Here is a 13,113-nt window from a genome sequence, read left to right as displayed (position 1 = left end):
GTTGTTGACTCTGGGTTGCTGAACACAACTTCAAACCACAAACCCGGAGAGGGTTATTTGGTTATTATTTATTTCATTAATAGTATTATTATTTATTTCCTGACTTTTGTTCTGTGAAGAACCCAGAGAGGGTTATTTGATTGTGCTTTCTGGAAAACAATACTTTTTTACATTTAGGCACTCCTGCAATCGTCACACCTTTTCTGTTACAAACTAACTCCGGCCCCCCACCAGAGAAGGAAAAAGTTATGTGGCCCTCACAGGAAAAAGTTTGGGGACCCCTGGTTTAGACTGAAGTATTTAAAGGAAGGGTGTTGTGTATTTTCCAGGCACAAAGCGTCATTATATAGCACAACCATCTGTCTCTTTAAGAGGCTCCTACTCTTTCACAACAGTCCTCCTCCATTATCCCATTTACAACCGTTGTGAGGAGCGTTGAAGTGAGAAGTGGTTTGCATGGTAACCTCAGCAGTTCCACCAGGTGTTTGCGAATTGCTGCTGCCGCTAGTCTGGAGGAGCTCAGCTGCAGACTGCACCTCCGAGATGGAGCTTTGTGGAAATAAATATCGCTTTGTGAGAGAGCGTTTAAGCACCCTGGAATGGTTGTCATGGGAGATTCAAGGATTTCTCAAACCTGCATGAAAGAATCAAAGCAAAACTCCAAGTATGTTTCTGATGAGGGAATAACATTGTAAGATAAAGCTAAAAAAAAAAAAAAAAAAGTCTATCTTACATAATACCAATCCTTTAAAAAAATGTAGGAAGTTCCAAAATGAAATGAGGCTTACAGCTTTAGTACACAGGCATGAATCCCACCTGAAATGTTGAATCTGTTCTCCACAGATCAAGATCATCGAGATGCCCAGTAAGAACCCGGTCTGCACGCTGACACCAGACACGAAGCTGGGAATGGTCATGTGCCTACAACTATGGAAGGTAAGCTAGCTCTGGCGCTGTCACACCTTTTCTCTCCCGGTTGTTTAAGTCTATATTGAACCTGCTTTCTTTCGATTGCTCCAAATCACACGACAAGCTGCAGTAACAGACAAATCAGCAACAACAACAAAAAAAAGAAATCGCACACGCAGAAGACGTGGTCTGATTTACGGCTCAACGACTCGTCCTGGGCCATTTTTCCATGCGTTGCTTCTCAGCTGGCAGCCAGTCCCAACACTGTAATTAGAGCGTTTGGAAAGGCCGTGGGTTCACATCCATATATCAGCCTGCAGCTGTATATCCAATCTGATCTGAGCAAAACGTTTTTGTTTCGTTTTGTTTTGTGGACACCGTTGAGCTGTTTTATTTTCCTCTCATTAATGTGATCCTATGATTTTTTTCTCGGTTATTATTGACTTTCTTTCTTTTTTTTTTTTTTTTCCCCAGTTTTGGGACCGTGGTTAGAGACTCCCTGTTTTTGTGTGCGTTTTATGAGCTTGTTAAAGTTTACAGGCAACAGAAATGAAAACCCTGCTTATCGTGTTTAAAACTACGGCTGGGCAGGCTTCCGGGAGGCCTGCGTCTTTTCAATCCGAGCGCTATTAAAATAAAAGAAAAACAAAAAAAAAAACAGACGCACACAAACAGGTGACGGTCTGTTTCACAGCGTGTCGACGAGTTTGTTTCCAAAACCTTCTTTGTTTTGCTTTGATTCTGCTTGCTGCGCCTACTTTTCGTCTCCTGATTTATGAACTGGTGCTGACTCCGTGCTGAGTGCCAAGAAACCAAATGATCAATTATAGGATTATAAATGATATAACATCAATGTAATACAGCATAGGCAGCTGCCTGACTTCAAAGCTAAACAGGCTCAGGTGACTCTAAATCATTTTATGGGGATTCCTGAAGAGACGCACCCTTACTCCCCTGCTACATTTATTTAGTGGAAAACATACTTTATGATTGTACACAGATCCTTCCTTCTCTGTCTAACTCACTCGTTTAATAAGTCAAAAGAAAGAAACGTCTCTCCACGTCAAATGTTTATGAGCTGCCCACTTCTTCCTCTGACCCACAAAGCTGGAGGCAGTGGCCCCGCCCACAAGGACCTCTTCTCTCCGTCACTCCTCTCATCATCCACCTCTTGTCATTTAACAGTGATGGTCCTTCTTATTTCTACAAACAGACTCACCAGAAGTTTTACTGTCAGCCTACAAGACCTTTTGTGAAGCAGAACTGATTCAAAGCAGCATTAAACAACATTGTTCTGTTTCACTTTGTATTATTTTATTCTCTTAAAATAAATCCTGCTGTAGTGCTGGAGATGCAATCCCTGGTAAAAGTCTTCACAATCCAGGAACATTTTTCACATTTTGTAACTTTACAATCATAAACGTGATTAACAGCGTAGTATAAAATTTATATGGTTTTGTTGTTTTTTACATTGGAATATTATATTAGGAGTATTAATATGATACTACTAAATTATGCACATTTAGTGCATAATTGTGCACTAAATGTTGAAGGAAAATGTGTATTTCCCCATGTCATTTTCAAGATCTACAAAAATCTAAAAGGTGAGCATTTTACAATATTTTAGCCCCTCCCACCTGCCCAGGGAAATACTTTAATAAATCAAATCTGGCAGAAGTTTCTATAACATAAAGTATTTGCTCACATCAGCCCATATGCAGAGTCCAGACTCTTACATTTTTGACTGTTTGTTTGCAGATCAGTCTCATTGGAAGCAGATTACATGTCAAGTCTTTCCAGACATTCCCAATTAGATTTAGATTGGCCTTTGATTAGGACATTCCAACACAAGACTATGCTTTAATCTAGGGTTACACTGGTAAGTTGGCCCCGATTTCCTTAATTTTGGGAAATCACCAATCGGCCGATAATTTCATAAAAAAAAAACAATATCCAGCTTAAGGCCTTTGAAAAAGCCCGTTGCTCTGCTGTGGGAGAGGACAGACAGACAGACAGACAGACAGACAGACCCTTCCACCACATCTGCACATCAGTGGTTAACAGTAGTCTCACCTTAGCAATTTTTTTGTTTTTTCAGACAAAAAAATCGTTATCAGCAGGTCAGCATTTCTGAAGATCAGTGATCGGTATGTAAACCATATGTGGTGCAGCATCCATGTACATGCAGCATCCATGTACATCAATTACTCTCACCGCTATTAATATGCTTTGTTACCTAAAAACCCAGTAAGACTCATTAAAGTCCACAAAATGCGAAAGAACTCCAGGGAATGGACTCAATCTTAAAAATTGAGGTGTATGCTGTTTTATCCCTCCCCATCTGATCGGCTGCGACTCAGGAGAATCGGCTTTGATGGAGCGAACAATCAAAAGTGGCTCCACATGTGGCTTTGACTGGCGCGAGGACGCCGGGCCCTGGCCGCGGGGACGGTGGTGATGTACGACGTGCGAGGCTTCTGATGTGAGCGCAGGCCGGCTGGGAAAAAGGAAATGTTCCTTTTACAGATATCCATCACTCTGAGCTCATCACCTCGCTGCCTCGTGGCCATCACATGGTGGCGGGAGCTGAACGACGACCACAGGAAACGATTGGTTCCTTATGTGGAAGCAGCTCCCGCCCGAGGCCTGCGCCGCGACATCAACAACTCAGGCTTGTTCATGGGTTAAAGTGAACTACGTTTTCACTTGGACCTAAAAAATACATTTCTGGTTCTCCTTAGATTTAAGAAATAAAAAACATAATTACCTTCATATTAGCATATTTTTATTCCATCCAGCATTTGCTTGTGTCACCTTCTGCAGCCAACCTTTTTAATCGCTTTAAATTTTAAAAAAATGTTAATGTTTATCAGAACAAAACTCCTTACAACTTATCTTTCATCCAGCTATCCCTTTCCTAGGTGATCAAATCTTTAAAATGTGATCATGACTGAGATCTCTTTACTTACCTCATATCATGTTTTATTCAATTTACATCAAGGTTTATCATTACTTTTTTTTTCTTTTGGTTTTATTAATTTCTACTTTTTAAATCCTGTGAGGTGTAAATAAATAGCCTATCAAAAGTCCCAATAGAGCTGGAGAAGTATGAAATACCTATTATAATGTTAATTGTTACTATTGACTACCTCATATAATTTTTTGGAAATGTTTTTTTTCTTTCTTTCAAATTATGAACAATAAAATAACTCCACTGCACAGAAAGAATATTAGTGCATAAACAAAGAAAACAGTAGTTGGCTACAGTAAGTAAATGAAACAGAAATTATTTAGTGAGAAACCGATACGTTTATAAGCTGTTGTGTGGTCAAATTTCACCTTTACATAAAGACATTTCAGATGTTTTCTCCTTTTAAGGTGGATGTTGCTCTATAATCTGTACTTCATAAGCAGATAGACAAATTCACACATTTATTCAGTGTGCAAAAACATGCCAGGGTGACAGTAAAGGCTAAGCTCCGTTAAAGTTTTATGGAGAGCTCTGTGGCACAAAATATACTGTTTGTTTATTCAGTTAACTGAAGGATTGTTTTCTCAGAGCCATTAAACAGGGTTAAATGAGAGGGACAAAAATAATTAAAAGAAGTTCGTTTATCAGGGATTCCTTCCCTGCTATAATGACTCAAATAGAACCAGAACCAAATACTGTCAGAGGAGAGAACAGCATCTTTCTCTAGCTGTGTGTGCGTGTGTGCGTGCGTTTGTGCGTAATACCTTGTGGGGATGATTTTCCTGACATATACTACGTTGTGGGGACCAATTGCTCCTTGTGGGGACCAGAGCCTGGTACCCACAAGGGGAAACCCTATTTTTGGGTCAGGGGTCAGAGTTAGGGCTAAGGTATGAATTGAGTGTTGGATAGGGTTAGGGTTAGGTATGTGATGGTTAGGGTTAGGAAAAGTAATGTTATGATCTGAAGAAACCAGACTTAAACTTTTGCGCCTCAATTCTGAAAGACATGTTTGGCACAACCGACACTGGCCATCACCAAAGACACGTCACGCCAAGAGGGAAACATGGATAAAGTGGTGATCAGTCCCGTACACTGGCCTGTTTTTTTTATCCCAGAACATTGAGGTGTCTGATTAAAAGCTGAACAAGAAGATTAGTTTTATGTCTTAGCATCACTTTGAGTGACAGGATATGTCAAAACAACACTCAAAGCATTAATTAAGCCAAAACTTTACAAAATACGTAGACACTTTGCACTTAAGATAAAAACGTGGCACAGCTTTAGCTTCGCCCTGCTCAAATTCAATGACGTTACGCTGTCATTGCAGTTTATGAAGTGAAATGAAATGAACTGTTGTATTTGTTCATTTGCATTTGGTAATATACAATTAAAAAGACTTAAGTGGTCAGATGAAAAATCTGTAGAATGTGCTAATTTTTCTTATCCGATTAACCTGTCAGAGCAACTAACGATTATAATACTTCAAACATTCCCACTGAGTTGACAGTTCAGACATTTCTTTTTAATGTAAAAGAAACCAGCAGTTTCTTAATCTTGTTGTAAGAGTTGTAATCCAATTTCATTTTAACCAGTGAAACACTGGGTAAAATCTGCACCACTTCTGTTTCCCCGGCACGCTGCCGTCCTCTGGTCCGTCTTCTCTTCTTTGCAGCTGTTCTCCTGTGATGAATCTCCACCCAGTGCCCCAGCCCCACTCCAGCAGAGAGAGCCCTCTTGTAGAAAGGCCTGTGGAGGATATAATGAATTAGGTGTCTACCCAGGGTTCCCCGACCTCCGACCCATGACATCATCAATCAAGGAGGTCCTTCGCTTAAGTGAAACGCTGGGCCCCCAATCTGGATCGCTTGGCCCGGTCCCTGCCGGCAAGCAGGGGACGGGGGGCCACTGATTTTCACTTGTTTTTATTTGTTTTCATAATCCCTCCGTGTTCGTCCTCCGCTGATGTGTTTGGAAGGAGTACACGACTCTGTCTATAATTTGTTTCAAGCTGGAAGAGGAGAAATATGGAGCGATAACAGAGGAGAGGACTTGAACATGGATGAAAAATGGCTGACGTGGTCTCCGTGCACATATGGAAAAAATTTTTTTCCCTCCTGGCTTCTGCGTGGTACTGCGTTTTTTTTTTTCTTCATCTTCTTCTTAAGGCCTGGTGTTATTTTAAAAGCAAAAGGTAGAGCCAGTGCAGCGCCGAGTATCTGAGTTTATTCCTCGATCATCTGAAGTCCTGATCTAGCGCTGACCTTTCATAAGGCTCGACAAAGTTCAAGGCTTTGCCCGACCAGGTGTGTGTTTGCTGTGGTGTGTTCAAACTTAACATAAGAAATTGTGTTTTTATTTTATTTTCTGTTTATTCATAAGAAACTGGGACCTCAAGAAAAAGACGACGGTGTTACAATGAATCCTAAACCTCTTTTCACTCTTTCTGTTTCAGTCTTTTCCTCCCAGTGTCAGTTGAATTACTCTTTATTATTTACTTATATTAGATAACATCTCAACTCTACCATGTGCTTATAACTGCACAAGATTTACCCTTTTAATAGAAATACATGTTGTGCTTCATTCTTGTTCTCCTGTAGGTCATATACTGTCCAGGGAATAAGGAGTGGGCATTTATCGTATCGTTTATTATTTATCATGATAAATTCCTTATCGTGATTTTGATTTAACATTGTCACGATGAATTCCAAATAACTATGTTTTTTAAAAAAAGCTGAAGCTGTCCACATGATCAAGATTGTTGTTTTTCCTATTTTCCTCCCCACAAAGGTGTGTGAATAGATTTGAAAATATCATTAAATGTTCTTATAGTGCATTTCAGTGATAAAAAATATACTTCTGACTGGTGTTACAAGTAGGGATGTTTTTCAAGAGCAGCTTTTGTGAGACTATGATTACTCTAATGAAGCCATGAAGTCGCAAAATGTTATGATACAACTTTAAGTCCATATCGCTCACTCCTACAGGGAGTATTAAAAGGCGCCCATGTCTTTTAAATATTTTTGACATTATGCCACAGACAAGCACAAAATTGGCCATTTCTTTGTAATTAAAATCTGAAATGTGTGGCATGAGATCAATCTTTTGCTGTAGTCATAGTTGTAAGTTTTTTGGGATTCAATTTAAAAAAAGAAACATTATTTTACAACCTTAAGACATAAAATCCCCCCCCCACACACACAAAAAAAACATCCAAATTTGAAGGTCTACCATGTCAAAATCTTAGTCCGACTAGGGCAGATTAAAATACTAATTGCATTTTGTGCATTGATAGACGACAAAAAGTGTCAAATGATGGATAAAATGATACTGTTGTGCTGCAGAGAGCAGCTGGCTGACGAATGGAGGCCACAACGTCTCTGAGTGTCAGCCGGAGCTTCCAGACTGATAACCTCTGCTCCTCTCAGCTCCCAGCACTACACTAGTTCTTTTTTTTTCTTTTTTTTCTTTTTTTATGGCTTTCTAAACCCCCGTTCTCATCTCACGTCTTAACTTGCGTCGCTCTCCCTCCGTTCCTGCTGTCCCTCCTCCCTCTCTCCCGTCTTCCTCCCCTCTCTTGCAGCCTGACTCGGGTCTCGGACCGCTCCTGTTCGCTGGATACGAGGACGGTTCCCTGTTGCTGTGGGACGTAACCCAGAGGTCCGAGCTGAGCCGTGTCAAAGCCCACCCCGAGCCCATCATGTGCCTGACCTTTAACCCCGGCAGTCTGAGGGGCGTATCGGGCTCCTGCGAGAAGCAGCTCTCTTCATGGATGCTGGACGGCCAGAACCACATACAGGTTAGGAGGCTCGGGGCTTATCCGGCTGATCTGGTCGTGTTTGTTGTTTAGGCTGCAGCTCTGGAGATCCTGAAGATGTGTTGCTACTTTCTGACTTATCCAATCCCTTTATTCATCATTTTTGACCGTTTACAGTTAGCAGTTACCATCTATACATTTATTTTTATTCCCTTCATCAGTTTCTGAGCCTTCAGCTTCTCGTCTTTAATCATAGATATCCTTGTTTATTCACAGTATAGCATCAGCGTCTCAGTATCAACTTTATGCATTACTTACAGCTAGCTAAATTATTTTTTAATATTATGAATTAGAGAAGCACAAAGAAACCATCAAGTAGCGGGACATTTTCCACTTCTCACCTCCAACCGTAAACAATGACTGACAAGCAGGAACAATTTTGTTGTACCAACAAAAGCTCTCCTCAGTGTGGAAGTTGTTACTGTGGGAAGAAGACCTTTGTGTTAGCTACTTTCAGTTTTAGTGAGTTCCTTAAAAAATTAATCCAAGGACGTAAGCAGATGTAAGGAAATTGAAACTGTATTTTGCTGCAATAGAGCAACACTTCCAACAGATCACAGTGGGATTGTTTTATCCAACTGAGCCTTCAAACTCCGAGTCAGGTGACATTTTTGAAGTGGAAATGTTTGGAGGAAGGTCAGAATATTAAGTTTGCTGCAGTAATACTAACCATGCTAGGAAGTAAAACAAAACAAACAAACTGAAGTCCATAGAGAGTTTGTCCTTGTTTTAATATATTAGCATGGGTGAGCATACTTTCGCTAGTGCGCTAATAGTGGAACTTATTTTTCGTTTAGCACTTTTGCTTCCTTGGAACCGTTTCTGTGCTTAGTTTCCCCTAATTGAACTTTTCTGGATGAATTATAAAGCACTAAATTACTTTGCTGGTTTGTAAACTTTCAGTTGAATAAAGATTAACATCTGTTTGGACAGTTAAGAACTTTTCAAGTGGACATTTATATTCATGCTCTTATTTTGAAAAGAGTGAAGACTTTTTACTTTTTTCCTCTCCTCACATTCTGTCTCCCTTTCTTTCTCTATTTTTTTCTCCTCATAACTTTATTTCAAACAAGAAATGTACAAGAACAAAATAAAACTCAGTAAAGAAAACAATATAAACAAACAAAATATCCAAGGACATTGTAGAACATGTAAATTATAATCTCAAAATGAAGTTGGAGACTGATGATTATAGTCTTTCAAGGGCAGATATTTTAATTAAAGTTAGCTCTTTAGCATTAGCTACTGCTAAATACCAGGTTGGTGTAGCGGTTTAGCGTTAGCAGAACTAATATTTGTTTTTAGAGCTTTAATGTAACTAACTTTTAGTTAGTGGTGCCAACCACTAAAGATGAGTTAAATCCTGTTTAACCACAACTTGTTCGCTCACACACGACATGACATCACTGCTCCTAAAATGAATAATCAATGAGCGCTCAGACTTAACTACCTGCTAACTGATTGTTGTGCCCAGTGGTCATCTAAATCCCATGGAGTGGAATAAATGAATAAATGGCGCCAGAGGAGAGGAGAGTGTTGGCTTTCGCCCTACTTGCTTGGAAAACATTAGGGCCCAAAGAGGAAGAGGCTCAGCGGGGCTCCAGGGGCCATAAATCAGCTGCTGGTTACACAGTGTTGGCAGGACTAGGGGCCAAGGGCCAGACTGAGGCTGTCACTCTAGACTCAAACCACCCACAGACACTCTGAGACAGAGTCTCACAATAGGCCTTGTTAATATGTTCAAAAATAGCAATTGTTGTTGTGAGGAATCTCTTTGTGCATCGAATAAAATCGGAAATTTTAACTGATATTTTAAGAGTAATATAGGAGGAAATTGTTCGTACGTACACTTGGATGCTGCAGACGTCGCAGCATCTCACACTGACGTGTGTTTTTGTGAGAGTCCCAAATTCGCACTCCCCCGCCCCTGCCACACTCACTCAAAGAGATCACATCAGCTTTTGTGCCATAATTCATTGTACATAACAGCTCCTGCTTCAGAGACTTTCTGCCTCATTTGGAAACTGTATTTTCTCTTGATTTCATGAGCAAATAGGAATGCTCCTATTTTTCAGTCAAACCTCATGAATCAACGCCAAGGGGAACCTACGGCTGATATAGTGGGCTCCTGCTCCAGCGAAGGGGTATTATTCTTTCCAGGGCTTTTTACAAATGAACGCTCGAATTAGAAATATTTGCAGAGCTCCCATTTTCTCACCCCGAATGTGTGTCTAGACAAACACGGCGCAGGATTTCAGTTGGTATGCCATAAACAGGAGGCGAGCAGTTATTGGGGTTTATTTTGCTAAAGCAACAAAATATTGATTCAGCATGTAATCCAGGATGAGGATGACAGGGGGGGGAAAAGCACAAGGGAAGAGGGGAAGGATTCAGTTGGGGCTTTTAAATTACTCCGAAGTGCAGCTCAGTGTGACGTCCAGACAGCTATCCTCAGCGCTTCCCACAGACGTATTTTCTGTGTGGCCGGGGTGGAGGTCCTGCCGGGTGGCAGGTCCGGGCCACGGCTTCTGACGGACGACCTGCGAGAGGTAATAAAAATATCAAAACCTTGGAGGCCCCTAAGCCAAACAAAAAACACATCTGCAGTAAGGGGAACAGTAGTTCACGGTGGGAGGCTGCAATAAAGACCGGGGAGACTGCAAGTGCCACAGCATCTCACTTCCCACAAATTACCCCGGCAATAAAGCCCAAACAGAGTGCAGTGGAGCTGGCTGGGCGAGGCAGATGGATGGTTTTAGTGAAATCCAGGAGGGAACTGAATTTGACACAAAACAGCGCAGTTATGATTTAATGACACTGGAAGTCTATGAAGTGAGCTTATCTGGGCCAGATAAAGACAGATGGGCACAGGACTGGAGGTTAATGTGTTGCACATGGCTCCCAGAGGCCTTTATCTGCCGTGTGACCCTGCTGGCCTCAGATTGTTTCGTGGTAACGAAGCATCATCTTCAGCCCTGTTTCCCTTCTACTGGGCATTTTTGGGATTGTGAGGCAATTTGGGTGTTGGGGGGTTTACTGGCCGTTAAATTACATAATATAAATACATGGATTTAACTCCTTGTTAAATCCACAAAATGCATAATTTGATTATAATTTGAGTTCATTAATACTTTAGAAGCAAATACATGTTTATTTTATTTTATTTTATTTTTATGTTTTTACAAAGTCACACATTGGCACCACCACTCGAGTCCTGTAGAATGCAATAAATCAGCAACTGGCCAAGAGTAGATTTGTTTAGATTTGTAAATGCATTCCAATAATTCAGATGAGATGAAATCAAAGCATGAATTAAGATTTCCATTCCAGGAACAGCAATGAAACAAGACACAGTTTTCAACCTTCTCCCACGGTTTCATACAGTAGCTTTACCTTAAACACCAAGAGGCCCAAGGACCACCGTTACCTTTTAATTATAAAAGATAATTAATTATTTTTATTGTTATTATTAAATGAAGAAAACCGTCTCACAGAGCAGCTTTCCAACTGTGTCTTTCTCACTCAGCTCCTTCAGACTAGTCAGCAGCAATTAGCAAACATCTGGTGGAACTGCACATCAGCTGAGCTCATTAAAGGAGCTACGTCTCAGTTGTTAATAGAGGAGCCGTGCTGTGATGAATTCCTAAATGTGGAGCTTCAGAAAGAGCAGGAGTTCCTTAAAGAGACAGATGCCTTGTTTTATCTACTAATCTTAACAAAAGATGGAAACAAATTGTCCCACTTCAATGCATGGACAAGTGCAATGATGAGTTTGTTCAAGAGAGAGAGAGAGAAAAATGCAGGCTGTGGCCTGTAAAAGGCAATAGGAAGACTTCCAGAGTAAGTCGGTCGTGTCTGACAGCTAGCTCTAACTGATGACTGTTCTTCACAGGAAGTCCTGCTCCTCATCTTTTAATGGGACTGTAATAATATGCCCACCCAGTGGTCACCTGTACGGTTTCTCTGTCAAAATAGAAGTGCTGTCCTGATGTTCTTCATCCTCACAGGGCCTATCCCACTTCTGCTAATGCAGCTAAATTGTTTTCCCTCTCCCAATACTTCCTCTTCTCTCCTCCGGTCACCTGTTTCACAAATTTATATCACGTCAGCCAGAGTCAACCGACAAGGCGACAAAAGGCTGTAATCTCCCCTCCGCCGAGTGTGATTCAGGGACAGGGCGTGTCGGGAATACCTGCGAAAAAGCTTCCCGGCCGCTAGGCGCGAGTGAGTGAGCGATGACGGGACGTTTCAGTGGATCTGCGTTAACAGCAAGACGTGTGCCAAGATGAGGAAGAGAAGTGGAGCAGAGCGCGATTGAGACCTGCCACCCTTTCTTCAGTGTGTGCCGAGTCCAATGAAATGGGACAAAAGAGGATGGTGAAGTGTGAGTTCGTGTCAGGACACTTGTAGACCCACAGCGAGTGGGATCCAGCTGTTACGTTAAAGTGATCTCTGGGAAAATGGACAGTTAAACCTGCAACGTTCGTGTGTGTGTGTGTGTGTGTGTGTCTGCGTCCTGTGACACACACACACAGTACGAAGTACGAAGTAAGATGTTCGTTTGTCCCTGTTACAGCCACTCGGCCCAACAGAGTGAGGCCTGGTTGTTAGTCAACTCCACGTTTTCAATACTCAGATTTAATCCCTAAGGTAAAAAAATAAGACAGTGAAATTATCTCAGCAAAAAGATATACAGAATATTTAAGTAAAAAGATGGATATCCAAGGAGCTAATAGTAGGCATAAGATGATAAAAATAACAAAAAAATTGGTTGATAACTAGATTTGACTTTTCCTGCTCTGTGCTTTTATTTAGAAATTTTAAATGTCAACTGAAAATTTTTACAACCTTCTCAAAATAAGTTTAGACACTAAACTTGTACAACCTTCTGTGTCTCAGTTCCAGTTGTGTTAAACTTCCTAATTATTGCTCTTCTAGGCTTAAATAAGTTTCTATAATCCTTTTGCCTATTCGTCTTCTAAGTAAAATACGAAATGTAAACAAAAAAAAGAAAAAAACTTTATTTTGAAGAAATTGCTAGGCTGAACAATAATTGTGTCACCAGTGATTTTCTTTTTTTTTTTTTTTTTTCCTCCCTGAAAAAATTTCAAATGAAAGTTTGGGGTTTTCCTACATCTGTCAGATGTGGGATTATGCTGCTGCAGTAGAACTTATTTTTTCCAAATGTGAAGGGTATGCATAATATGTTGAGCCTTATTCTAAGAGCATAATTCTACTGGCTGGTATACCATGTGAAAAAAAAAAAGTTTGATGTTGGATTGATGTTAGTTTTTCTAATGCTTTTATACAGCAAGCTTATAATAACCCACATTTTTCCTTTTCTGTTTAGTTTTTTTTTGTTTTACTAAGTTCATTTTGTAGAGCATTTAATTTAATTTATTTAGTAACTTAATCT

The 13,113-nt window shown here is 40.5% G+C and overlaps 1 protein-coding gene across 1 annotated transcript in view; it reads left to right on the top strand.

The window, feature by feature from the left end:
• LOC106940618 (guanine nucleotide-binding protein subunit beta-like protein 1) overlaps positions 1-7,793 on the top strand; it is a 24,896-nt gene extending 17,103 nt beyond the window's left edge. The window contains exons 5-6 of the mRNA XM_015023397.1: positions 844-936; positions 7,464-7,793. Coding sequence (XP_014878883.1) covers positions 844-936; positions 7,464-7,730 — 360 coding nt within the window. The 3' untranslated portion in view covers positions 7,731-7,793. The remainder of the gene's footprint in view (positions 1-843; positions 937-7,463) is intronic.
• Positions 7,794-13,113: the final 5,320 nt, after the last annotated feature.

This window comes from Poecilia latipinna, unplaced genomic scaffold (assembly GCF_001443285.1).
Source record: "Poecilia latipinna isolate Pla-1442-1.1 unplaced genomic scaffold, P_latipinna-1.0 Scaffold3300, whole genome shotgun sequence".
Taxonomy (NCBI): domain Eukaryota; kingdom Metazoa; phylum Chordata; class Actinopteri; order Cyprinodontiformes; family Poeciliidae; genus Poecilia; species Poecilia latipinna.
The sequence above is the reverse complement of the archived record's forward strand: the minus strand, read 5'-3'. Positions and strand labels throughout refer to the sequence as shown.